The sequence below is a fragment of the Equus przewalskii genome, chromosome 18, assembly GCF_037783145.1.
Source record: "Equus przewalskii isolate Varuska chromosome 18, EquPr2, whole genome shotgun sequence".
Classification (NCBI taxonomy): domain Eukaryota; kingdom Metazoa; phylum Chordata; class Mammalia; order Perissodactyla; family Equidae; genus Equus; species Equus przewalskii.
Genome location: NC_091848.1, coordinates 25,497,533 through 25,522,361, shown reverse-complemented (window position 1 = coordinate 25,522,361; position 24,829 = coordinate 25,497,533). Strand labels below are relative to the sequence as shown.

General features: G+C 39.8%; 1 protein-coding gene and 1 long non-coding RNA gene across 4 annotated transcripts in view; one reads left to right on the top strand and one right to left on the bottom strand.

Annotated features, from left to right (window-relative positions):
- SENP2 (SUMO specific peptidase 2) overlaps positions 1 to 21,567 on the bottom strand; it is a 41,031-nt gene extending 19,464 nt beyond the window's left edge. Inside the window, exons 1-6 of one of the 3 annotated variants that reach the window (XM_070582471.1) lie at positions 21,166 to 21,567; positions 18,820 to 18,875; positions 15,493 to 15,626; positions 14,996 to 15,062; positions 12,841 to 12,931; positions 9,009 to 9,177 (exon numbers count right to left, since the gene is read on the bottom strand). In XM_070582471.1, coding sequence (XP_070438572.1) covers positions 9,009 to 9,177; positions 12,841 to 12,931; positions 14,996 to 15,062; positions 15,493 to 15,626; positions 18,820 to 18,875; positions 21,166 to 21,488 — 840 coding nt within the window. In that variant the 5' untranslated portion in view covers positions 21,489 to 21,567. The remainder of the gene's footprint in view (positions 1 to 9,008; positions 9,178 to 12,840; positions 12,932 to 14,995; positions 15,063 to 15,492; positions 15,627 to 18,819; positions 18,876 to 21,165) is intronic. The other 2 variants (XM_070582469.1, XM_070582470.1) reach the window with 2 other exon arrangements.
- LOC139077008 (uncharacterized) lies at positions 15,523 to 21,265 on the top strand. The gene is made up of 3 exons (XR_011529121.1): positions 15,523 to 16,265; positions 16,675 to 16,818; positions 20,774 to 21,265. It is a non-coding gene; the product is annotated as an uncharacterized lncRNA (long non-coding RNA).
- Positions 21,568 to 24,829: the final 3,262 nt, after the last annotated feature.

Sequence of the window (24,829 nt, the reverse complement as noted above, 5' to 3'; positions counted from 1 at the left end):
GAAATAATCCACTTGCATATTCATAACATTAGCTTCCAAAACAGAACTGGTCTCACCAAAGTCACCAATGACCTTCTATGGCCAGAGCCAATAGAGGCTTTTTCACCTCTTATGTTATTTGACCTCTTTCTTCAGCATCTCACCCCATTGACTTTGCCTTGCCTACCTGGACAAGAATATATTCTCTTGATTTCTTCTTATCTTCTCAGTCTCCACTGCAGATTATTTCTTCTTTTGCCTGCCCTTAAATGCCTACGGTTCTGCCCATTAACTCTTCTCCACTACATCTCCTCCCTGAATAATCCCTTCAGCTCCCTGGATTTAAATAACATCAACATGCAGAAAATTCAGAAATGTGTCTCTAACCCTGCCTTCTTCTCAAAACTCTCAGCACCTATATCCATAGTTCTATGGGACAGGTCTTCTTGTGTGTTTCACAGGCACTTTAAACAGTGTCCAAAACTGAAGTCATCATCTTCCCCCTAAACACATGGGGTATCCTGGTCAGTGGCACGTATTTATGTAAGACTGAAATCAGGGATTCAGGCTCTTCCCTATAACTTTATATCACATTAAACAATGAATATCTATGTCCTTGCTAATATTACCTTCTAATATTTATAGAATATATCCTGTGTATACCCCCTACATATTTGCTCAGTCCCATTTCTGAATTCTAAGAGGTATTGAAGCATACTTTCATACCTCTCCTTAAAATCCCTCCTGGGGTCAAGATGGCAGTGTAGGCGGACCCGGAGATGGACTCACCTCCTCCCACAAACACAACCAAGTTACAACTATTCTTGGAATAATTACCCCTGAGAGAGAACTGAAAACTGGATAAAAAGAACCCCCACAACAAGGGACAGTCCTGAGTGAGGCGAAAGAGGCAGAAATCCCCTTCTGGAGAGAAAAAAGCCACCTTTGCAAGCTGCAGAGCTTCACAGCCGGCCAGGAGAAATCCTAAGGTACACAGCCTTCCCTGGGGGAGTCGGGGACCTGAGCGGGGAAGTGTTACTACTACAAGCAGCCTTCAGATTCAGCACAACTGAGACTAGTATCATAATATCTGGCTTTGCTAGCTACTAACTACAACAGGGAACATCTCTAGAAAAACTATCGGACAGGAACGGAAAAAAGGCAGCTTTTAAAGGGCCCACACACAAATTCACCTGTTTCAGAAAGCAACCTGAAATCACGAGAAAGAAAGGTGCACAGTCCTTTGGTGAAAAGATATGCTCTGAGCGCATCTCAGTGAGAGGTGAGACCTCTCCAAGGACTGAGACATTGGTGGCAGCCATTATTGTGATGTAGTACAGGCATGCTGACACAGATGCTGGCAGACACCACTAGAGTTCTTCCCCTGGCCTGTGAGCCCAGGGTCTGCCCTGCCCACTCAAGCACTGATTTAATCCAGTTCAGCCAGGGCAGGCAGCCTGCCCTAGAGACTGGCTCCATCCAACAGCAAGCCCTTGGGCAACTTGTGAGCCTGCACAGGCTGGGTGCCTGGAACCTCTGCAGGCAGGCAAGTGGGTCCACCTCTGTGGGGCAAGGAATGCATGAGGAGCAGGAAAAAAAGAACTAAATGAAACAGAAATAAGCAACCTACCTGACAAAGAGTTCAAACAAAAAGTCATAAGGATGCTCACTGATCTTGGATGAACTTAGTGAGAACTTCAACAAAAAATTGGAAAATATAAAAAAGAACCAATCAGAAATGAAGAATACAATACTGGAAATGAAAAATTCACTAGAGGGACTCAATAGTAGAGTAGAATCTACAGAAGAATGGATCAACAAGCTGGATGAAAGACTAGAGGAACTCACACAAGCTGAACAGATAAAAGAAAAAAAATTTAAAAAGAACAAGAAGTGTCTAAGGGAACTCTGGGACAATATCAAGTGCACTAACATTCATATTATAGGTGTCTGAGAAGGAGAAGAGAGAGACAAAGGCACAGAGAATCTATTTGAAGAAATAATAGCTGAAAATTTTCCTAACCTAAGGAAGGAAACAGACATCCTGGCACAGGAAGCACAGAGAGCACCAAACAAGATATACCCAAAGAGGCCCACACCAAGACACCTTATAATAAAAATGTCAAAAATTAAAGATAAAGAAAGAATCCTAAAAGCTGCAAGAGAAAGGCAACAAGTGACATAAAAAGGAAACCCCATAAGGCTATCAGCTGATTTCTCAGCAGAAACCTTACAGGCTGGAAGGGAGTGGCATGATAGGTTTAAAGTGCTGAAAGGATAAAACCTATAGCCAAGAATACTCTATTTGGCAAGGTTATCATTCAGAATGGAAGGAGAGATAAAAAGTTTCCTAGACAAGCAAAAATTAAAGGGGTTTATCACCAAGAAACCAGTTTTACAAGAAATGCTAAAGGAATTTATTTAAATGGGAAAGAAAAGACCACAAATAGGAATAAGAAAGTTATCAACCATGGGGCTGGCCTGGTGGCGTGGAGGTTAAGTTCATGTGCTCCACTGTGGTGGACCAAGGTGTGCGGGTTTGAATCCCAGGCACAGACCTATGCACTGCTCATGAAGCCAAGCTGTGGCTGCGTCATACATACAAAATGGAGGAAGAGTGGCACAGATGTTAGCTCAGGGACAATCTTAATCAAGCAAAAAAGGAAGACTGGCAACAGATGGTAGCTCAGGGCCAATCTTCCTCACAAAAAAAATAAATAATTTTTTAAAAAAGAAAACTATCACACACAAAAAAGGCAATAAAATCACTGGTAAAGGAAAAAATACAGGAAAGGTAGCAGACAAACCACCTATGAAAAGAATATGAACGTCAGCGTCAAAAGACAAAAGTACTGGGGCCAACCCCATGGCCGAGTGGTTAAGTTTGCGTGCTCCGCTTCGGCAGCCCAGGGTTTCACCAGTTCAAATCCTGGGCACAGACATGGCACCGCTAGTCAGGTCATGCTTAGGTGGCGTCCCACATGCCACAACTAGAAGGACCCACAACTAAGAATATACAACTATGTACTAGGGGGACTTGGGGGAAAAAAGAAAAAAATTAAGTCTTAAAATAAATAAATAAAGTCTTTAAAAAAAAAGACAAAAGCACTAAAATTACCTATTTCCATGATAAGAGGGTAATGGATACACATACACGAAATAAGAGGTTAGCTATGATATCAAAAACATAAAATGTGGGAGGATGGGAGAAAAAAGAATAGAGCTTTTAGAAAGAGTTCAAACTAAAGAGACCATAAACTCAATATAGATTGCTATATATGTAGATTATTATATGTGAACCTCATGGTAATCGCAAACCAGAAACATATAATAAATACACAAAAAATTAAGAGAAAAGAACCCAAACATAATACTAAAGAAAACCATCAAACCACAAGGGAAGAGAGCAAGAGAAGAAGAAAAGACAGAAGAACTACTAAAACATACAGAAAAAAAGTAACAAAACGGCAGTAAGTATATATTCATCAATAACTATTTTAAATGTCAATGGACTAAATGTTCCAATCAAAAAGCATAGGGTGGCCGATTGGATTAAAAAACAAGACCCACATATATGCTGCATACAAGAGACACACTTCAGACCTAAAGACACTCATAAACTCAAAGTAAAGGAATAGAAGAAGATACTGCCTGCAAATGGCAAAGAAAAGCAAGCTAGGGTAGCAGACAAAATATAGAGTTTATATCAGACAAAATAGAGTTTTAAACAAAAACTGTAACAAGAGACAAAGAAGGGGTGCTGGCCCTGTGGCCAAGTGGTTAAGTTTACCCGCTCCACTTTGGCGGCCCAGGGTTTGACTGGTTTGCATCCTGGGCGCGGACATGGCACCACTCATCAGGCCATGCTGACATGGCATCCCACATAGCACAACCAGAGGCACTCACAACTAGGATATACAACTATGTACCAGGGGGCTTTGGGGAGAAAGAAAAAAGAAGATTGGCAACAGATGTTAGCACAGGTGCCAATCTTAAAAAAAAAAAAGGGAGAGAGAGACAAAGAAGGGCACTACATAATGACAAAGGGAACAACCCAGCAAGAGGACATAACACTCGTAAATATCTATGCACCCAACATAGGAGCACCTAAATACATAAAGTAATTATTAACAGACATAAAATGAGAAATAGTAACACAATAATAGTAGGGGACTTTAACACTCCACTTACACCAATGGATAGATCATCCAAACAGAAGATCAATAAGGAACATTGGCCTTAAATGACACATTAGACCAGATGGACTTAGTAGATATATATAGCACATTCCATCCCAAAACTGCAGAATACATATTCTTTTCAAATGCACATGGAACATTCTCTAGGATTGATCACATAATAGGCCACAAAACAAGTCTCAATAAACTTAAGAAGATTGAAATAATACCAAGCATCTTTTCTAACCGCAAAGATATGAAAATAGAAATCAACTACAGGATGAAAATCAGAAAAGCCACAAGTATGTGGAGATTAAACAAAATGCTATTGAACAACGACTGGGTCAATGAAGAAATCAAAGTAGAAATTTAAAAAACACCTAGAGACAAATGAAAATGAAAATGAAAATACAACATACCAAAAACTATGGGATGCAGAAAAAGCAGTTCTAAGAGGGAAGATTACAACAATATGGACCTACCTCAACAAACAACAAAAATCTCAAATAAACAATCTAACAGTGCGCCTAAAGGAAATGGAGAAAGAAGAACAAAGCGCAAAGTCAGTAGAAGGAAGGAAATAATAAAAATCAGAGCAGAAATAAATGAAATAGAGACTAAAAAAAAAAAAAAGAAAAAAATCAATGAAACCAAGATCTGGTTCTCTGAAAAGATAAACAAAATTGACACATCTTTAGCTAGACTCACCAAGAAAAAAAGAGAGCGGGCACAATAAATAAAATCAGAAATGAAAGAGGAGAAATTACAACAGACATCTCAGAAATACAAAAGATTATAAAAGAATACTACAAAAAGCTGTCTGCCAACAAATTGGATAATCTAGAAGAAATGGATAAATTCTTAGAATCATACAACCTTCCAAAAACTGAATCAAGAAGAAATAGAGAATTTGAATAGACCAATCACAAATAAGGAGATGGAAACAGTAATCAAAAATCTCCCAAAAAACAAAAGTCCAGGACCAAACAGCTTCCCTGGTAAAGTCTACCAAACATTCACAGATTTAATACCTACCCTTCTCAAACTCTTCCAAAAAATTGAAGAGAAGGGGAAGCTTCCTAACTCATTCTATGGAGCAAACATTACCCTGATACCAAAACAAGACAAGGACAACAACAACAACAAAAAAAATTACAGGCCAATATCACTGATGAACATTGATGCAAAAATCCTCAACTGAAATTACTAGCAAATCAAATACAAGGATACATTAAAAAGATCAGACATGATCAAGTGAGATTTATTCCAGGGATGCAAGGATGGTTCAACATCTGCAAATCAAGCAATGTGACACACCACATTAACAAAATGAAGAATAAAAATCACATGATCATCTCAATAGATGCAGAGAAAGCACTGGACAAGATACAGCATCCATTTATGATAAAAACTCTGTATAAAATGGGTATAGAAGGAAAGTATCTCAACACAACAAAGCCCATATATGACAAACCCACAGCTAATATCATTCTCAATGAAGAAAAACTGAAAGCTATCCCTCTGAGAACAGGAACCAGACAAGGATGCCCACTGTCACCACTCTTATTTAACATAGTATTGGAAGTCTTAGCCAGACCAATCAGGCAAGAAATAGAAATAAAAGGGATCCAAATTGGAAAGGAAGAAGTGAAACTGTAACCATTTGCAGATGACATGATTTTATATATAGAAAACCCTAAAGAATTCACTAAGAGGGGCTGGCCCTGTGGCCGAGTGGTTAAGTTTGCACTCTCTCCTTCGGTGGCCCAGGGTTTCGCCAGTTCAAATCCTGGGCATGGACATGGCACCACTGATCAAGTCATGCTGAGGCGGCATCCCATGTCTCACAGCTAGAAGGACCCACAACTAAAGATACACAACTATGTACCGGGGGGCTTTGGGGAGAAAAACGAAAAATAAAAAATCTTAAAAAAAAAAAAGAATCCACTAAGAAACTTTTAGAAAGAATGAATGAATATGGTCAAGTTGCAGGATGCAAAATCAACATACAAAAATCAGTTGCATTTTGGGGCCGGCCCGGTGGCGCAACAGTTAAGTGCACACGTTCCACTTCGGCAGCCTGGGGTTCGCCAGTTCAGATCCCGGGTGCAAACATGGCACCGCTTGGCACACCATGCTGTGGTAGGCATCCCACATATAAAGTAGAGGAAGATGGGCACGATGTTAGCTCAGGGCCAGCCTTCCTCGGCAAAAAGAGGAGGATTGGCAGCAGTTAGCTAGGGCTAATCTTCCTCAAAAAACAAACAAAAATCAGTTGCATTTCTATACACCAACAACCAAGTAGCAGAAAGAGAAATTAAGAATACAACCCCATTTACAATTGCAACAAAAAGAATAAAATACCTAGGAATAAACTTAGCCAAAGAGATAAAAGATCTGTACACTGAAAACTATAAGACATTCTTGAAAGAAATTGAAAAACACACAAAGAAATGGAAAGATATTCCATGCTCTTGGATTGGAAGAATTAACATAGTTAAAATACCCATACTTCCTAAAGCAATCCACAGATTCAATGCAATCCCTATCAAAGTTCCAACTACATTTTTCACAGAAATAGAACAAAGAATTCTAAAACTTATATGGAACAACAAAAGACCCCAAATACCCAAAGGAACCCTGAGAAAAAAGAACAAAGCTGGAGGTATCACATTCCCTGATTTCGAAATATACTACACAAAGCTATAGCAAGCAAAACAGCATGGTACTGGCACAAAAACAGATACACAGATCAATGGAAGAGAATCAAGAGCCCAAAAATAAATCCACATATCTATGGACAGCTAATTTTTGACAAGGAAGCCAAGAACATATAATGGAGAAAGGGAAGTCTTTTCAATAAATGGTGGTGGGAAAACTGGACAGCCACATGCAAAAGAATGAAAGCAGACCATTATCTTTCACCACACAAAAATTAATGCAAAATGGATTAAAGACATGAATGTAAGACCTGGAACCATTAAACTTCTAGAAGAAAACATAGGCAGTACGCTCTTCAACATCAGTCTTAGCAGCATATTTTCAAGTACCATGTCTGACTGGGCAAGGGAAACAACAGAAAAAATAAACAAATAGGACTACATCAAACCAAGAAGCTTTTGCACAAAGGAAACCATCAACAAAACAAAAAGACAACCTAACGAGTGGGAGAAGATATTTGCAGACCATGTATCTGATAAAGAGGTTAATATCCAAAATATACAAAGAACTCATACATCTCAACAATAAAAACCCTAACAACTCAATTTAAAAAATGGGCAAAAGATATGAACAGATATTTTTCCAAAGAAGACATACAAATGGCCAACAGGCACATGAAAATATGTTCAACATCATTAACTATCAGGGAAATGCAAATCAAAACTACAATGAGATATCTCCTCACTACCATGAGAATGGGTACAATTAACAAGACAGGAAACAATAAGTGTTGGAGAGGATGTGGAGAGAAGGGAACCCTTGTACACTGCTGGTGAGAGTGCAGCCACAATGGAAAACCGAACGGAGATTCCTCAAAAAATTAAGAATATATCTACCATATGATACAGCTATTCCACTGCTGGGTATTTATCCAAAGAACATGAAAACACGAACGCGTAAAGACACATGCAGCCCTATGTTCATTGCAGCATTATTCACAACAGCTAAGACTTGGAAACAACCTAGGTGCCCATCAAGGGACAAATGGATAAAGAAGATATGGTATGTATACACAATGGAATACTACTCAGCCATAAGAAACGATGAAATCCGGGCATTTGTGACAACATGGATGGAACTTGAGGCTATTATGCTAAGTGAAACAAGTCACAGGGAGAAAGTCAAATACCACATGATCTCACTCATAAGTAGAAGATAAAAACAACAAGCAAACACACAGAAACAGAGATTGGACCAGAGGGGAAGGGGAAAGGAGGATGGTGAAAGGGGTGATTAGGCATATGTGGGTGGTGATGGATTGTAATTAGTCTTTGAGTGGTGAACATGATGTAATCTACACAGAAATCAAAATATAACGATATACACCTGAAATTTATACAATGTTATAAACCAATGTTACAAACCAATGTTACCGCAATTAAAAAGAAAAAAATCCCTCCTGGGCTGCAGTCCATTCCTCTCTCTGCCCACTTCTGTCGATTACTACTATTTATATATAAGCTCCTAGAGGACAGGGACTATATTTCATTCAATTTTGAATTGCTGACAACTAGCACATCACCTGGGACCCAAACAAATACTTCTTTGAACTAAATTAAGTGGCTCAGAAAACCATCTAGCAAATTGCAACAGGTGATAATCCTGAGGAATGCCAGATACGGGAATAATTCTAAATTCTCCTGGAATAAGTGAAGACTTCAAGAGGGAACTGAAGAAAAGACTGTTGATGAAGACATAATGCTAAGTGCCCTAAAAAGGGAAGGAAAAAGTAGATGGACACCACTTACTTCCCTTACCCAGTCACAGTTTTTACAGCTTATAAAAGAAACAAGTTAGAACAATTCAGGCACCCAAAAAGAAAGAATTTATAATCTGATCTTTTCCTAACATGGTTCCTTTCTCTTTCCTATGGTGAAAATAACTACATCTGAAAATTGACGAAATTACCTACGTAGAGAATCTCTCTAGAGGGATACATCAAGTATCAGTGGTTACTTGCTAAGAGCCAAACAGGGTGGTGGGTCCAGATACCGAGGGGAAACTGGGAAATTTACAGTCACCATACACCCTTTCACACCTTTGGAATTTTGTACCATAGTACATATATTATTTATTCCCCTGCAAATTCATGAAATAGTTTTTAAAAGAGATCAGGCTATAAGGGCTTACCTCCTCCACTGTACAATGGGGACGCCTCAGACCCTTGCCACCCTCTTCAGAGATCATCTCTGTTACAACCTGCTCTTGAGGTTTCCACGTTAAGGAACTCTCTGGATTGCTTTTGCTATGGCGTCGGCCACCGGGTCTTCTATTATAGCCTTCTGAGTTCAAGGTAAAACTGAGAGACAGAAAGACAGGGGAAAAAAAAGTTATCACCAAACTGCTTAAGTTGCTGGAATTTAAGCTCCAGACCATCCTGTGATTAAGCTGTCCCAGGTTAAGCTTGCTCCTGGCAAATCAGACAACTATCATTCACAAAAGTTAGATCTATCTCTAGAGCAGAGGGCACCCCAGAATTCTGCTATGAAATTCTGCTATTTCCAGTCACCAGGGCTCCCACATGAAAGCCTCTGCCCTCTTCCTCATGCCCAATCTTCCAACCTCAACTCTGGATTTAGCTCCCCTATTACACACACCCTCCTCTGGTACTGTGCTGCTCCTTTAGTCACCTGGCACCAGTGGAATTAATTACTGGTGTGATTGTTTAATGTCCACATCCCACACTAAACTTTAAATTCCATGAAGACAGAGATTACATCTTTTCACCACTGTATCATAATACATGATCTAAGCCAAAAGACACTCAATAAATATCTGCTGAATGCTAAATTGATAAATGCTAAATTAATAAGTGCTAAACAAATAGAAGCCATGAAGTGTCCACCCAGTCATTGTTGCTGGTGACAGAGCCTGCCTCTCCTGCCATTATCAATAATGGGACAAAATGACATCATACTTCTCTTGATGTGATGTTTTAAAAACGATACACCACCACAGATGTACTAGTGTTTTTACAAAAAAATAACTGCATAATCAAAATAAATCATGAGTAAAAATCAGACAAAATTAAGGGACATTCTACGAAAGAAATGCTTTGTACTTCTTAAAAATATCCATGCTATTAAAGTCAAAGAAAGGCTGAGGAGTTGTTCCAGATTAAAGGAGATCCAAGAGACATGAAAATTAAATGTAATACACGATCCTGCACTGAATCGTGGACCAGAAAAAATCATTTCTATAATGAAGAAATTTAAATAAGATTATATAATAGTATTACACCAATGTTAAATTTTCTCATTTTGGTAATCTGTGATTATGGAAGTGAAGGTCCTCATTCTTACGAAATAAACACACTCAAATACTTACGATTAAAGGGGCATGAGTCTAAGACTTACTCTCAAATGGTTCAGAAAAAAATATGTATATGACAGAAAATGATAAAGCAAAAGGGCAAAGTGACAGCAACTGGTGAATCTGGGTCACATATATTCACCTACAGAGTTTCAAAATACATGAAGCAAAAACTGACATAACCAGACAGAGAAATAGACAAATCCACAATTACAGTAGGAAACATCAACACTCCTTGCTCATCAATAAAAAAGTAGACAGAAAATCGGTAAGACCTGTAAAACATTATCAGCAACCTTGACCTGACATTTATAGAACACTCCACCCAACAACAGCAGAATACATATTCTTTTCAAGTGCACATTGAACATCACCCAGATAGGCCATATTTTAGGCTATAAAACAAATGTTAACAAATTTAAAAGAACTGAAATCATACTAAATATATTCTCTGACCACAATGGAATTAAACTAGAAATAAATAACAAAACAATATCTGGAAAGTCCCAAATATTGGGAAGTTAAACAATGTAATTCTACACTTCAAAATAATCACAGGTTAAAGAGGAAGTAAAACAAAAATTAGAAAATATTTTAAATTGAATGAAAATTAAAACCAACATTTCAAAATGTGTGAGATGCAGCTAAAGCCTTGCTTATAGGGACATTTTATAGCATTAAATGCTTAGGGAATAAGTTCACCTCTAAATATTCAAGTACTATCTCCCAAGAACAACGATATCACTTACACAACCACAATACAATCATCAAATTCAGGAACTTCAGCAGCGATACAATATGTAACATGGAGCCCATATTCAAATTTCTCCAGAGGTATGAAAAATATATTTCATAGCAAATTTTTTTCCCATCTAGGATTCAAAGCAGGAGCTCACACTGCATTTAGCTGTCGTCTATCTTTGGTCTCCTTTAATCTCGGTTTTTCAGTCTTTCTTCATCAGTATAATGAAGAGTACAGGCCTGTTGTTTTGTAGAATGAACCTTAATTTCAGCTTACCCAGTTGTCTCATAATTAGATTCAGATCATTGATTTCTGCAGGAATACTACATTAAGTGATGATGTCCTTCTCAGTGCAATGTATCTGGAGGTCATGTGAGTTTGCCCCATGTGGGTGACTTTAACTTTGATCCTTTGGTTAATATGGTGTCAGGCAAGTTTCTCCACTCTAAAGTTACTACTTTTCCCTTTGTAATTAATGATTAATTTGTGAGAGATATTTTTAGTTTATGTAAATATCCCATACCTCATTAAACTTTTACTTACTAGTTTCAGCTCAACTGACGATTCCTGTACATATCAGTTATTACCATGATAGTTACAAAATGGTAATTTTCTATCATTCCTTCTACACTTATTAGTTGACATTTTACTACAGAGAAGATCTTTCCCCTCCCATGCTATACATTTACTAGCATCTGTATTCCTCTTTCTTCATTTTGATGCTTACATTGTCCCCAGTTGGGCCAGTGAAAGCCCCCTCACGTTTCCTCCTGGGTCATGTTGACATGCCCCCAGTTTTTGAGCACTCCTTTAATTTCTGGCATAAGATGTTCCAGACTCATTTTATACTTTCTCTCCTAGCGCTACTATTAGCCGTTTATCCAACTCCAGAGAGCCCTAGTTTGTGCCTCACTCTTAAATATGTGTGGATAGACAAAGATTATCAGGTATTTGAATAAAGACTATATGAAAGACCAAAATAATCCAAAGGGGGAGGAGAAATTCAGAGGAAGCAGATAGAGCAAGAAGAAGAAGAAATTTAAAAAAAATTAACTTTAGAGATAAGATATTGCATCCTTATAATAAGAATAAGATGCTTGGAAAAAACCATGGGGAGTAGGAAGAAGGATGCTTACGACTTAAAAACTATGAAACCAAAAGAAAAAAAAATCAGGGAAAGATGTTTTTTTTAAAAAAAGGCAAGGACAGGGGCTGGCCCCGTGGCCAAACGGTTAAGTTCGCACACTCCGCCGCAGGCGGCCCGGTGTTTCGTTGGTTCGAATCCTGGGCGCGGACATGGCACTGCTCATCAAACCACGCTGAGGCAGCATCCCACATGCCACAACTAGAAGGGCCCACAACGAAGAATATACAACTATGTCCCGGGGGGCTTTGGAGAGAAAAAGGCAAAAAACAAAAAAAATCTTAAAAAAAAAAAAAGGCAAGGACAACCACAAAAGAAGATAATATATAGGAAAATTAGATCAATCCAGAAAGTCTACTATCCAAGCAGTAGAAATTCTAGGAAGTAACCACACAGAAAGGAGAAGAAAATTACTAAGAAAATAATAAGAACGGTTCAGTGTATGAAAATTCATCAGGCCATACACATGATTTCTGCACTTTTCTGTATGGGTATTATACTTCAAAAGAAAGTGTAGAACTGAGGGACATTTCTTTTTTAAAAGGTTTGCAAAATCAGACGCTATAAGCATATAATGTGGTAGAAAAAGTAACACACTTGAGTTCGAGTGTCTCACTAGTTGTATGATATTCGGCAAATTACTAACCTTAGAGTATTTACTTAACAAGATTACATAACAGAATCAAAGGGAGAATGCCTAGCAAGAGTGAGCACCTAATAAGTGCAAAGTCTCCACTTCCAGAAGGGCAGAATTTAACACTTACCCAAAGGAAGGCAGGACTCTGCGAGGCTGATCTCGGGTTACTGTCACTCTGATCTTTGGATAGTCACTTATTCCATTAGGAGATTTATTACCTATTTAAAAATGCATTTGTAATTGTAAAAACAACAACAAAAAACCTGTGAACAGTCTGCATTAGAAAAGAAAATCTGTGAGCAATCTACTTTCTAGCACTAAGTATCTTATTTTTTCAAATTCTATTACTATACAGCAGAGATGCAGCACAAACTTTATAAAAGTTAAGGGAAAAGCAATAGTGGGGCTGGCCCCATGGCCTAGTGGTTAAGTTCAGCGTGCTCCGCTTTGGTGGCCCAGGATCAGTTCACAGGCATACCTACACCACTTGTCGGCAGCCATGCTGTGGTGGTGAGCCACAAACAAAATAGAGGAAGACTGGCACAGATGTTAGCTCATGGCAAATCTTCCTCAAGCAAAAAGAGGAAGATTGGCAATGCATGTTAGCTCAGGGCAAATCTTCCCCAGGGGAAAAAAAAAAAGGAAAAGCAATACTGCTTAGTTTGTCTCTGATCTCAGGTAAGTAGTAACAACTCATAGGCAAGCTTTTCTAGTTTTGCTTGCTGGGACCAACAAGAAGCATGAAGAACCCAATGATGACAAACTCCATAATCTAATCAAATTAAGTAAATTGTTTCTTCTTCCTAAGAAAACAGAAGTATTTTTAAATGAAAACCTGCCATATATTACTACATTTCACCAGAAGCTTCCAACACTTGTGAGATGGTTACTATACTTCAAAAAAGGGTAACAAAATTTTCATCAGCCACATTTTCTGCTGGAGCTACTACAGGGGCTTGGAGTCCCTGAGGACTCCAAAATGCAAACAGATCTAAAACTAAAAGTTTTTTCATAAGTCAGTAGCAGCAAAACCTATACTGACCTGAATTCATTTGTTTGCAAAACCTGACTTGAACCAATGTTCAATCCCATGGGGTTTTAAACTAATATTTAATAAACACAACATACCCAAAATAGGAAAAATTTGGAATTCCCAAACACATCTCCAAGGGTTTCAGATTAGAAACTGTGGACATCTTTATATATAAAACCTGCCCTAGGAATCCCTGTGCTTCTCTGACTAGGCTACACAGAAATATAGTGCCACTACCTCAGGCACGAGATAAATCTACCATCCCTTCCACACATTGATTTTAATGGTAAATAATTTTAAACATTTATATATTCAAACACTCCGAATAGATTATAAAATCTAATTTATATTAACTTTTCAAATGAAATGAAAGACTTCAAAGAAGTATCATCTTTGTCCCATGTCCTTTGGGATATGCTCAGACTCGGGGGTTCGCACTTATTCTCCTTTGTTCTTCTCTGCCACCAGAGGTACTTTACTAAAAAAAGTTTGAGGAGCACTAATCTAAGGTTTTTATCATTTCCTGAGCTTCTTCCACTTTTGACTTCTGAACGCACAAGCTCTCTCAAAGCTCTTTTTCACCTTCCTCTCAAACTTTACCAGCCTGCCTGTGTGGCAGAGACCACAGCCACTTTCAGGACTTGGCTTCTTCTGATTTTTCCCCACCACAGCATTTTGTACAGGATATACAGTAGTTACAATTCAGTTTCAGGGTCTAAGGATGATGTGGAGGATCCTAATCCATAAACCTGGGAGAACTGGGAACCTAAGACTGTTCCCCAATCACATGATGTCCTTCAAAGGCAGGGTTTTATTATTTTGCTATTTATTTTGTCATTTTGCTATAAAAGGTTTTATTATTTTGTTTTGTTATTAAAAGTTTTATTATTTTGTTATTTGTTTCATTATTTTGTTATTAAAGGTTTTATTATTTTGTTATTCCTGATAACTTAGCACAGTGCCTGGCACAGAGAAAGCTCTCAAGAAATGTGGGGTATTGTGGGTTTTTTTTTTAATGCATGAACTTTGATCAAAGTCACATTAAGGACACTGATAATACAAATAGAAAACACAACAGTGAATTCAAAGACAATTCTAAAGGAAAGCTATTTGCTTTTTAGAATGGTAGAGAGAATATGTCTGTGCTCTCATCCCTATCTAAATCAGTGTTTCCCTTTCATATTCTCAAAACTCAGAAAAAACTGGCAGAAGGAGGTAGGGGGAAGCAGAAATATTTTGACCACCTCACCCAGTTTCAGCATGTTGTTCCAGGATCCAGAACCTGTCAGTTCACAAGATGATGAGTTTGAAAATACCTTAAAATCAAAGAGAATCACATCTGTAGTATCTAAATTTTAAAATCTAAATAAGTTTCTAATATGAAAAAAAAAATCACTCTGTTGGTGATTATTTAGCTAGCTCACAGAGGAGATATCAATAAAACCAAATGTTTAATTTGTAAAGACTCACAAAATGATGTAAAAAATAACAATTCCAGGTTCTTTATGCATACTTAAATTTAAAAAGCAGAAGTATTAATAATTAGGCTCTTCATAAATATTTTTTAAACGTGTAATTTCTTAACCTTTGATTTTTTGCCTTTTATATCAAGGCTAATAAAGACGAACATTGCTGGAAAGAAGTTATTCTACACATTAATTCCTAAAAAGAGAGTATTTCTAAAATTTAACCTTAATGATTAAGTACAAAGATCAGTAGCCCCACTGGAGCCCTATCCCCACTGACCTCTTCTGAAGGGGCCACATTCCGTGTTCCATTACAAGCAGCAGTTACCATGGGCTTTGTGTTCAGCTGGAATGGGAATCCAAATAAGCTGGCAGCATTGTAGAGACTGGTTTTCACTTGGTGAATAAAACAATCTAGACAGGGTAATATAGATTACATATACCTATAAATATAGAGTGATAAACTTCTGGCAAAAAAAAAAGATTATATTACAAAAAGGCCTCTTTCAGTGTTTACTAGAAATTCTGTTTTCAACCGTTGAGATAAAATTATAAAAATAATTTTTCTCCTACCTGAATAACTGGAATTCCAGCATTGTGATTTTTTTGTAAATAAAATATCTGGGATACTACAAAAACATGAAACCATCACTTTAGCAAATCACAGAGTGATTCACAAAAAAAAGTCCTAAAATGACAACTTTTAAGAAATGCGTTCTCCAGAATATAAAATTCTTTACCAGAGAGAGAGGGGCAAAACTTAACCTGAAACGAATAGTCACTAGGTATGACAGAATCCTACAGGAAGCACTATCATTTACTCACTGGTTTGTCCTTCCTTCCTGGGCAGGTAACAATACAGGTGTCCTAAACAACTACTCACGAAGTGCCTATTATATCTTGGCTATGCCCAGGGTAGAAATTAGTGAAGGATAAGATATGCAGCTCTTAAATATCTACGATGAAACAAGGCTATCCCTCTGCTACTGAAGATGTGCTGGAAGATCTCAGTCTCACCCCTCCCTGCCACCAAAAATAAAGATTACAAAATAAGTAAGTAAATAAATAAGGGGAAGGGTAGATTTTAGTGCTTTCCTCACTTCCTCCTTTTATCACACTACCCCATTCTCACACTTCCTACACTGCTGATTTGCTTTCTACCATTTCCTTTCTATTTCCTAATTAAGGGTATTTTAGAGCACTAGGTTTGAGGGAAAGAGACCATCATCCTAGCCACATTCCACTTTAGAGAAAAATAGCCTGAAATTGAAATGGTGGCTGTTAAGCAACAAGCAGTCCAGAACATATAAGATATAAAATACTTTCCAGAATGACAGGGGAATAACTTAAACACCATGAAGGATGTGATAGCTGGGTAAAGCAGAATCCAATTTGAAATAATTTGTAACTAGAGAATACTTAAAAGTACCAAAGTTTCCAAATGACTTGTTTCTCATTTTAGGAATTAAAGAGAATTCCAGGTTATCCCTCTAATAATGTAGAGGGACATCACTTCCATTCTGCTGTGCTTGAAGTGGGAGGAAAAAGAACTTTAGGAATTGGTGCTGAATCCACAGACTGTCATCCAGACCCTAGAGGGCAAGAGGTACTCTTAATAAGCTAAAAAGTATTATAATATTTATTTTCCTAACAAATTTTGTCAAAATCTGAGGATGCCCCAAGATTGTCAAAAATCTCACTGACTTAAAAAAAAAAAGGAAGGAAGGCTTGCCTTATTTGTAAAATGGGGATAAGACCACCTTATTTTCCTGAGACTAGACTATGAAATCTCTTAAAACTCCTTTTATCTGTAAGATCATGAGTCCGCAATTCTAAGGTGCTCCTTTTTTTCTTTTACCCTTCCTCTTTTTCTCTCAAAAGCAACCAATAGACTTGTACTGTCTGATGCAGTATAGCCGGTAGCCACATGCAGTTATGTAAGTTCAAATTTAACTGAAATTAAATTCAGCTCCTCCGTTGCACTAGCCGCATTTCAAGTGTTCAGCAGCGCTCACGGGAGAGAGCTCTATCAACAGTGCTGCTATAGACCTTGACAAACTCTGCCAATAAGTGTTATCTCTGCTTCCCCCTTGGCTTAGGTTCCCTTCTATAGTTTCCATTCAGAAAATCATAACACATATTTCATGAAAATCATGGAAGAGATATAAAAGTCCATGAAATAGATGATTACCAGGAACCTTCTGCAATACTAACGTCAAAATTTTTTCTACCACACATACTTATTTATTTATATTTTTATTTAAAATTGACTCACTTTTTTTGCTAAACAAATGTATTTGTAAAGGTCATTTTATATGGCTACTGTTAACATAAAGCGACATCATTTGTCTTATAAAGAAATGAAAACACAACAATGCTAAGTTCTAGTTGAACCTGTTAAAAAAGGGGAGATTAGCACATATTAGACAAGTATTGAAGACATAACTAGCATTAAATTAAGATTTTTCTACTTAAAATAATCAGAAAATTAAAAATAACTGAAAAGGATACAACTTTTTTAGCATATAACATAATTCAAATGTTACTTAATGCTATGAACTTTGAATCTCCTAAAATCATTTCCTGAATTGGTATCTATCCTGTGCTTTGGGAAATACTGTCCTAATGAATTTTGTATAAATTCCTCGCATTCAATGTCCTCTACAATTTGACCTATCTCTCTATTGCCAACTTTTTCCCTGAGTTCTAGTCACTATTTCCTGAATTGCACAACTTTCCCATACTGTTCCCTCTGCCTAGAATGCTTTTCCTTCCTATCCATCCTTCAAGACTCATCTCATGACATACTAGCCACTTCATCAAATATTTACTGAGACTCTTAACCAGCTGAAAATTGGACAGTATTTTGTTACTACTTTTCTTATTTCACTTATAATATCCTCACTGACATTAGTATTATTTATGTACCTGTCATATCCCCCCACTATATAATCACATACCCCTACAACTGTAAGGTTCTTAAAAACAGAGACCCTGTCTTACTCATTTTTGTACTTCCTGTAGAACCTAACACTTTGTTAGCAGTAAGACATGCTCAATAAGTACTCAGTGGATTTGAGTGAAACCTTAACATAGACATGTCCACTCTTAACTACCACATCTGGACGTAGATCCAAATTCATTCATTTTTGAGAAAGAGGAAATTATTATTATGGTATTCCATTGTGCTTTTTCCTTTTACTCTAATCTAGCTTTATTCTCTTCTACCAACTGACGTCTAGCCCTTCAGATATAGGGAAGTAAACAATTTGGGGCAACACATTAGATTGGTTCACTCAGCTATCTGAACGAGATAACTCAGTTTGAAGCAGTTTTCACAATGTTTTCTCCTCAAATTTAAAAAGCACCTTTTCTTTATAGGAAGATTTAGAATTTTAAAATGCACATTCAACATATAGGCTTATTTATCTGGAAAGATACTTTAGTCCCCGGTAACAGTAGTTACCTCTAGAAAAGATAACTGAGTAGCAAAGGGACAAGAAACAGACTTCCTTTTCACTGCATATACTTGTTACCTTTTGAATTTTGTTCCATGCGTATATTTTTCCTATTAAAAAAACTAATTTTTAAAATTAATATTCAATACCTAATCTTGGTCTTTTGGCTGGTATTTCATCAGTGTCCACTGTAGACAACAGAGTGCTGATAAAAGAGAAAAGAGAGAAATATATATATGCACATATATATTTTTATATACACACATATCCACTCTATAAATAAACTTACTATTCAGACAACACAGCCCCCTCCAGCCCCTTGGTCATCAAATGAGATCCCACTGGTGTTTTAAAAGAGAACGCTACTCTGTAGTAGGCCTTTAGCATTTGAGGACTTCACACAATGATTTCAACTATTTGAGAGAGAACCAAAACTCCCTATCATATAACAATCTGTGATTTGGCTAAAGCACAAACTTGAAATTGGTCAGAAATCACTTAGCTAGTAAACGAACATAGGTAAGAGCCCAGGACTAGTTATTTCCTTTGTCTCTCCAGAAATGATTTTAAAACAACAAATAATTTCCTTTTCAAAGATGACACCCCCTCCCCCCCCCACCCCCGCCTCGCCCATAATAAAGTCATTTTCTACTTCAGGTAGAAGTAGACAATATAAAAGGCCTTAAAAGATAGTTCTCAGGGGCCAGCCCTGTGGCACAGCGGTTAAGTGCGCACATTCCGCTTCAGCAGCCCGGGGTTCGCAGGTTTGGATCCCGGGTGCGGACAGGGAACCGCTTGGCAAAAGTCATGCTGTGGTAGCCGTCCCATGTATAAAGCAAAGGAAGATGGGCACGGATGTTAGCTCAGGGCCAGTCTTCCTCAGCAAAAAGAGGACGATTCGCAGTAGTTAGCTCAGGGCTAATCTTCCTCAAAAAAAAAAAGAGAGAGTTCTCAGCCAGAAAAGGTGTTCAATTTAACTGTATTTTTATCATGGACACTATATTACAATGGTAATTAAGAATTTGGGAATTCAGCAGTTTTTGGACCTATACCTTAAGAATGCTAAAGTTTCATGGTATACTCCAAATCATCTTCTAAAAATGATTATGACTGATCATATTTACAAAAAAGTGAACAGACTAACTCCCAGGGGAACCATTCATTTCATAACTTTAGTCATCCCAACAAGACCTCCTGGCTTCATTTTGACTGAAAAATGGCTCACACTGAGAAGAGTTGTTTTAGATTAAGGCTGTATGATAAAGAACAGGCTTTTTATCTCCAAACCACTGTTTCCCTGACTAGCAGGGATTCATAGCAAATAGAAAGGACAGGGGAGAGGGAATTAATATTCCCTTAATCAATAAATCTGTACCAAGTGCCTGTCACGCACCAGCCTCTGCACGAGACCCCCAGGGCAGAATAAACAAACTCTACCCTTCTATATATTAAGCATCCTTTTAGGCACTTTACAACATGTTCCAAAATGATCCTTGTATCAACCCTACAGAAAGGTAGAAAGGAAGAATAAGTTGAAACCTTGCCCTCTCTGGAACACATTATGGAATTTAGCCAACAGCCAATTTTATCAATGACCTGTGTTCTCAGACTCATGTATTAATTATCTTATTCTCTCAAGCTCCAAGAAACCACCCTTCAATGATCTCGAGGCTTAATAAGAAATGAAATTAACACTTGATCACTAAAAGTTGGGGGGGGGCTGTACAGAATTGGTATGGTATTTTATTCCCTAGATTAAATCTTAGGCAAGGAGGTAGACACCGTGAAATGGGACAAACCAAGGGGTAAATGCTAAGTCAGAACAGCTTTCAGTTTCCCCAAAATGCTAACTGAATTTTAGAGTACGGACTAGTGATCTTTTTAAAGGAATGAGGTACCTAATTTTTTTTCTCATAAGCTAATCCTAAAGCACAGAACCACTCTCCCTCCCTCCCATTAAGAAAACACACACACGCAGCTTAACAGCTGTTTCAGAACAAGACAGCTGCTGTCTCTTGGTGCTGAGAGAACAGTACCAGCAGTCAAAACGACTTTGGGCAAGCTATGAATCTGACTTCTCTTAACTGCAGTTATTACCCACAGATGACACTTGGGAGTGTGCTTCGTGAACAGTGAGCCACAACAAAGACAGTATTCCTTCAATTTGTAATTTTCAACCCAAGAGCAGCAATATACGATAAAGCCCCAGTTGCTGACAGCAACCAGCCCGGACTCTGACAGGAACATCAAAGATCCTAGCCATCACCGGCCACTCCAACGACAACGAGCTCGTTCCATCATCAGGAGTCGCATCCGCACAGAGCGGAGGGAGCGACTACGTCACCAGGACACCCGCGACCCGCAGCTCTCCGGCCTCGGCCCCCCAACTGTTTCGGCTGAGCAGGGCCGGGCCGGCTGGACCAGCGCCCCTCCTCGCCGAACCCGGGTGGGGGAAGGGAACGACTAGGCCGGCGCTGGGCCCCCTCTCTTCTCACCTGTTCGAGCGCCGCCTCTTCAGGAGGGCCCGGGCAGGGGGCACCGGCCGGTCACAGAGACGGAAAATGGTGCCGAGAATCCTAACCAGCCATTTGTACATACCAGGCCCAAGCAGCAGCGGCGGCCGACACACCCCGAGACGCAAACCCCAGAGCTGTCGCCGCCGCTGCCGCCTTCGCCGCCTCGGCCACCACCGCCAAGGCTTAGTCGCCGACTTGTGACGCGGCCAGAGGGCCCAGAGATACAACGTCCCCAGGGCTACAGGAGGCCCCCGCCCGCCACCGCTCCCGACGTCACCTCCTCCCGCCCGACCGGAAAGCATCTTCGTTCTCCATCTGCGCACGCGCAACCTAGGACCCCACCACCCGAGCCTAGCAACCAAAATGCCTGAGGGACAGTGCCGGTCCAATCGCTGACGACATCGAAGGGGTTGTGGGCGGGGTTTTCTTATTGGCGCAGCCAGTCGTGAGACGGCTTGCGGGACAAGGCCCACAGGCCCCACGTGAGGCTTCTCCATCTGGGAGGGAGCGCTCCGGTGGTCTGAAATAGCGTGGATGCTCAGTAAATGTGTTGAGTGCGCAAAGTAAAGGTAGGTCAGGTTACTTAACAGATGTTTGCCGTGGTAGGCGCCCTTTATTTTGCATATACCTTGTGCCTGGTACTTTACACGCATTGTCACCTTCATTTCTGCCAGCAACCAGAGGCGATGGGGAGTTTTTGCTCATTTTTAATAAATAAGGAAGTCGACGCATAGAGCGATTAAGTAATTTGCTTGAGGTCACAACGCTAGCTAGTGGCATAGCTAGAATTTGAACCGGAGTATGAGTACCAGGGCCAGCCCCTTGCCCTTGAGGTCAGCCTATGGGGGAGACAGTTACAAATTATAATAGCAAGTAACTGTCTGCTGTGATAAACGTGTATGCAAAGTGCAGGGGAAGGGAAGGGCAGAACTCAAGAAGTCTTCAAAGAAACTTAAGGATGAAAAGGTACCTGTGGCCTGCTAGTACTTACTATTCTCCTCCCCTGGGCTGGCAGGGAGCGCTGCTAATTAGTCTCCCTGTTATCTAGAGGTCACGCTTCTGCTTAAGAACAGAAAATGTCCCACTCAGTAATAGAAAATCCAGTGTCCCCCCCCCACCCCCCACCCCTTATACCTCTCCCCCACCCTCCACCCTCTGCCAGACAGTCCTGGGAACCCTCAAGGTTTCCATGCCCCACAGATGCACCCTGACTACGCTTGATCCTTACCTGTGATCCAGTTAAGACCAGATTTCCAGACTGGCTTGAACTTCAACACAGGCACTCCCTAGTACAGCCCTATCCTTTGCTCAATAAACAGTGTTCCAGAATTCTGCTGCAGGCCACCCCCTAGAGCTCCAGAATCACCAGCTCCCCACCTTTGGTTGCCACTACTCAGGCCTGGGGGGATGGGGGACAGTTCCTAGAGAGTGGAAGCAAATCCCAAGTGTGGACATAGGCCCCTCGCTTGGTTCCCCAAGCCATGCCTAACACCAGGCTGTTACTGAAAGTTTGGGAATAAGAGAATTACAAAGTCGAGAAGAAGATTGAAGTGGCTATTACAAGTACAGCTTCTACAGCCCATAGCCCATTGTCTCCCAAAAGGATTCTCCTCCCCTTGAGGTCATCTCTCCACTCAACATCTTTTACAAGCCACCAACAGAAGAGAATTTCCCTTCCACCTCTCCCCTAACCCATTTCAGGCCGTATTCCCAGTAACAAAAGAAGACTATCGTTGGCATTATATGCAGAGCAGCTCACCTATGTCCCAACTATCCATTCCACTATAAGAATTGGTCTTTGCTTTTGCCAAACCAAGACCACTCAAGTGCTAAAAAGGGATTCTCCAAAACAAAAGAGCAATCTTCATTCAAAACATATATCAGAAAACTGTAAGCTGCTTTAGAATGGCAGCTCGTCCCAGGTTCTGGCCACCAAGATTTAAGAAATATTGGCATCAGGGGCCGGCCCCGTGGCCGAGTGGTTAAGTTCGTGCATTCTGCTTTGGCGGCCCCGGATTCCCCTGGTTCGAATCATGGGCGTGAACAGGACACCGCTCATCAAGCCATGCTGAGGCGGCATCCCACATGCCACAACTAGAAGGACCCACAACTAAAAATATGCAACTATGTACCAGAGGGGCTTTGGGAGAAAAAGGAAAAATAAAATCTTTAAAAATAAAAAAAAAAGAAAGAAAGAAATATTGGCATCAGATCTCAGAACACAACACATTTTTTTTTCTTTTCCTGCCTCGATAATAGCAGCTGCACATACAGAATACTGAACTGTCAGTAATCCACCAGGAAAAGTGGGAGGGTTTCACAATTACAGACCTCAGTCCAACTCCCTGGGCATCAGCAAACAGTAACTCATGAATGTGGCAACTGCCAGCCTCCCGCACACATACACCCACTTTGTGTCCTCTTAGTGTTTCTAGTTGCCCTCTGAAACAGAGGAAAAAAGGGGACTCAGACTTCCAGTCGCTCCCACCTGGGACTCGTCTGCCAGTTGATGCTTTCACAGTCCTGTCGTCCACAGTAGGGGCATGGGCCACTGCCCGTCCACTGGGCAAGGGGTGGGATTATCCATATCCCCAACCCCAACACTGCCGCAGCCAGTCCTGGACCCGGGAACTCTTCAGCGGAGGGCCAGAGGAGAATCCCAAAACCATATGGAGTAACAAGAACATTGAGATTTCTGCCCTTGCTTTGGATAACTTGCACCCTTGTACCGCTGGAAGGGCATAAAGTCATTGCTTAAGTTTTCGTAGGGAATTCTAAATGATTGCGCCAGTTTTCCTTGTCCTCCTGCTAAGATCTTCTCCTTCAAGCCTTTCCAGGTCCCCTCCCCCATCTTCCTCAAAACCTGCCTACCCTCCGCAAAACAGTGAAGACCCAGCCCTGAAGTCTATTCTTTAGTCTTGCAAATTTTCCCTTTGCCAGCATTCTTCGAATGTTAAGAGATTTCCTCTCAACTTTGTCTTTGCTGACCCCTGTCAGGACGGGGTCCTGGGCCATTTGATGGAATGGAGTAGGAGCCCATAGATGAGATGTTGTTGGTTTGGGCCTAACATGCATAAAATCCAACATAATTCACCATCCTGAAGATTAGTTCCCTTCTGGAGACCAACTCCTCTAGGACTCAAGGAAAACATGTCCTCCTAATGATGTGACTTTGATTCAATCTGTCTGATAATAACCTTGGCCTTATTATGCCAAAAGGAAGCACAGTTCTCTCTTGCCTGGATTTTATTACAAAATTTGCTCACATTGATTGCATTTGGTTCTGCCTGCCTTGTGGAGAAACAGCACCAGGCCCTATCTAAGCTTGTTTCCTAACCTGTAAAACAGAGTTCATCAAACTTGCCTCTCAGATCTGTAGGCCAATTAAATGTGTTTACATATGTGAAGGACCTCCTTCAATGCCCAGCAAAGCTAAATTCTAAATGTTTCTCTTCCGTCTCTTTCCTTCGTGTTTCTAATAAGCCGTTTAACTTGCCGGTTCTGCATCCTACGTTTTCCGCAGATCTGCCCCTTCCCTTCCGCAAACCAATCGGAGCTACTGTGGTTCAGGGCCTGATCATTTCTCACACCATTGCAATAGCCACCTCCTCTTCTACCTGTCACTCCTTTATCTGTTTTCAGG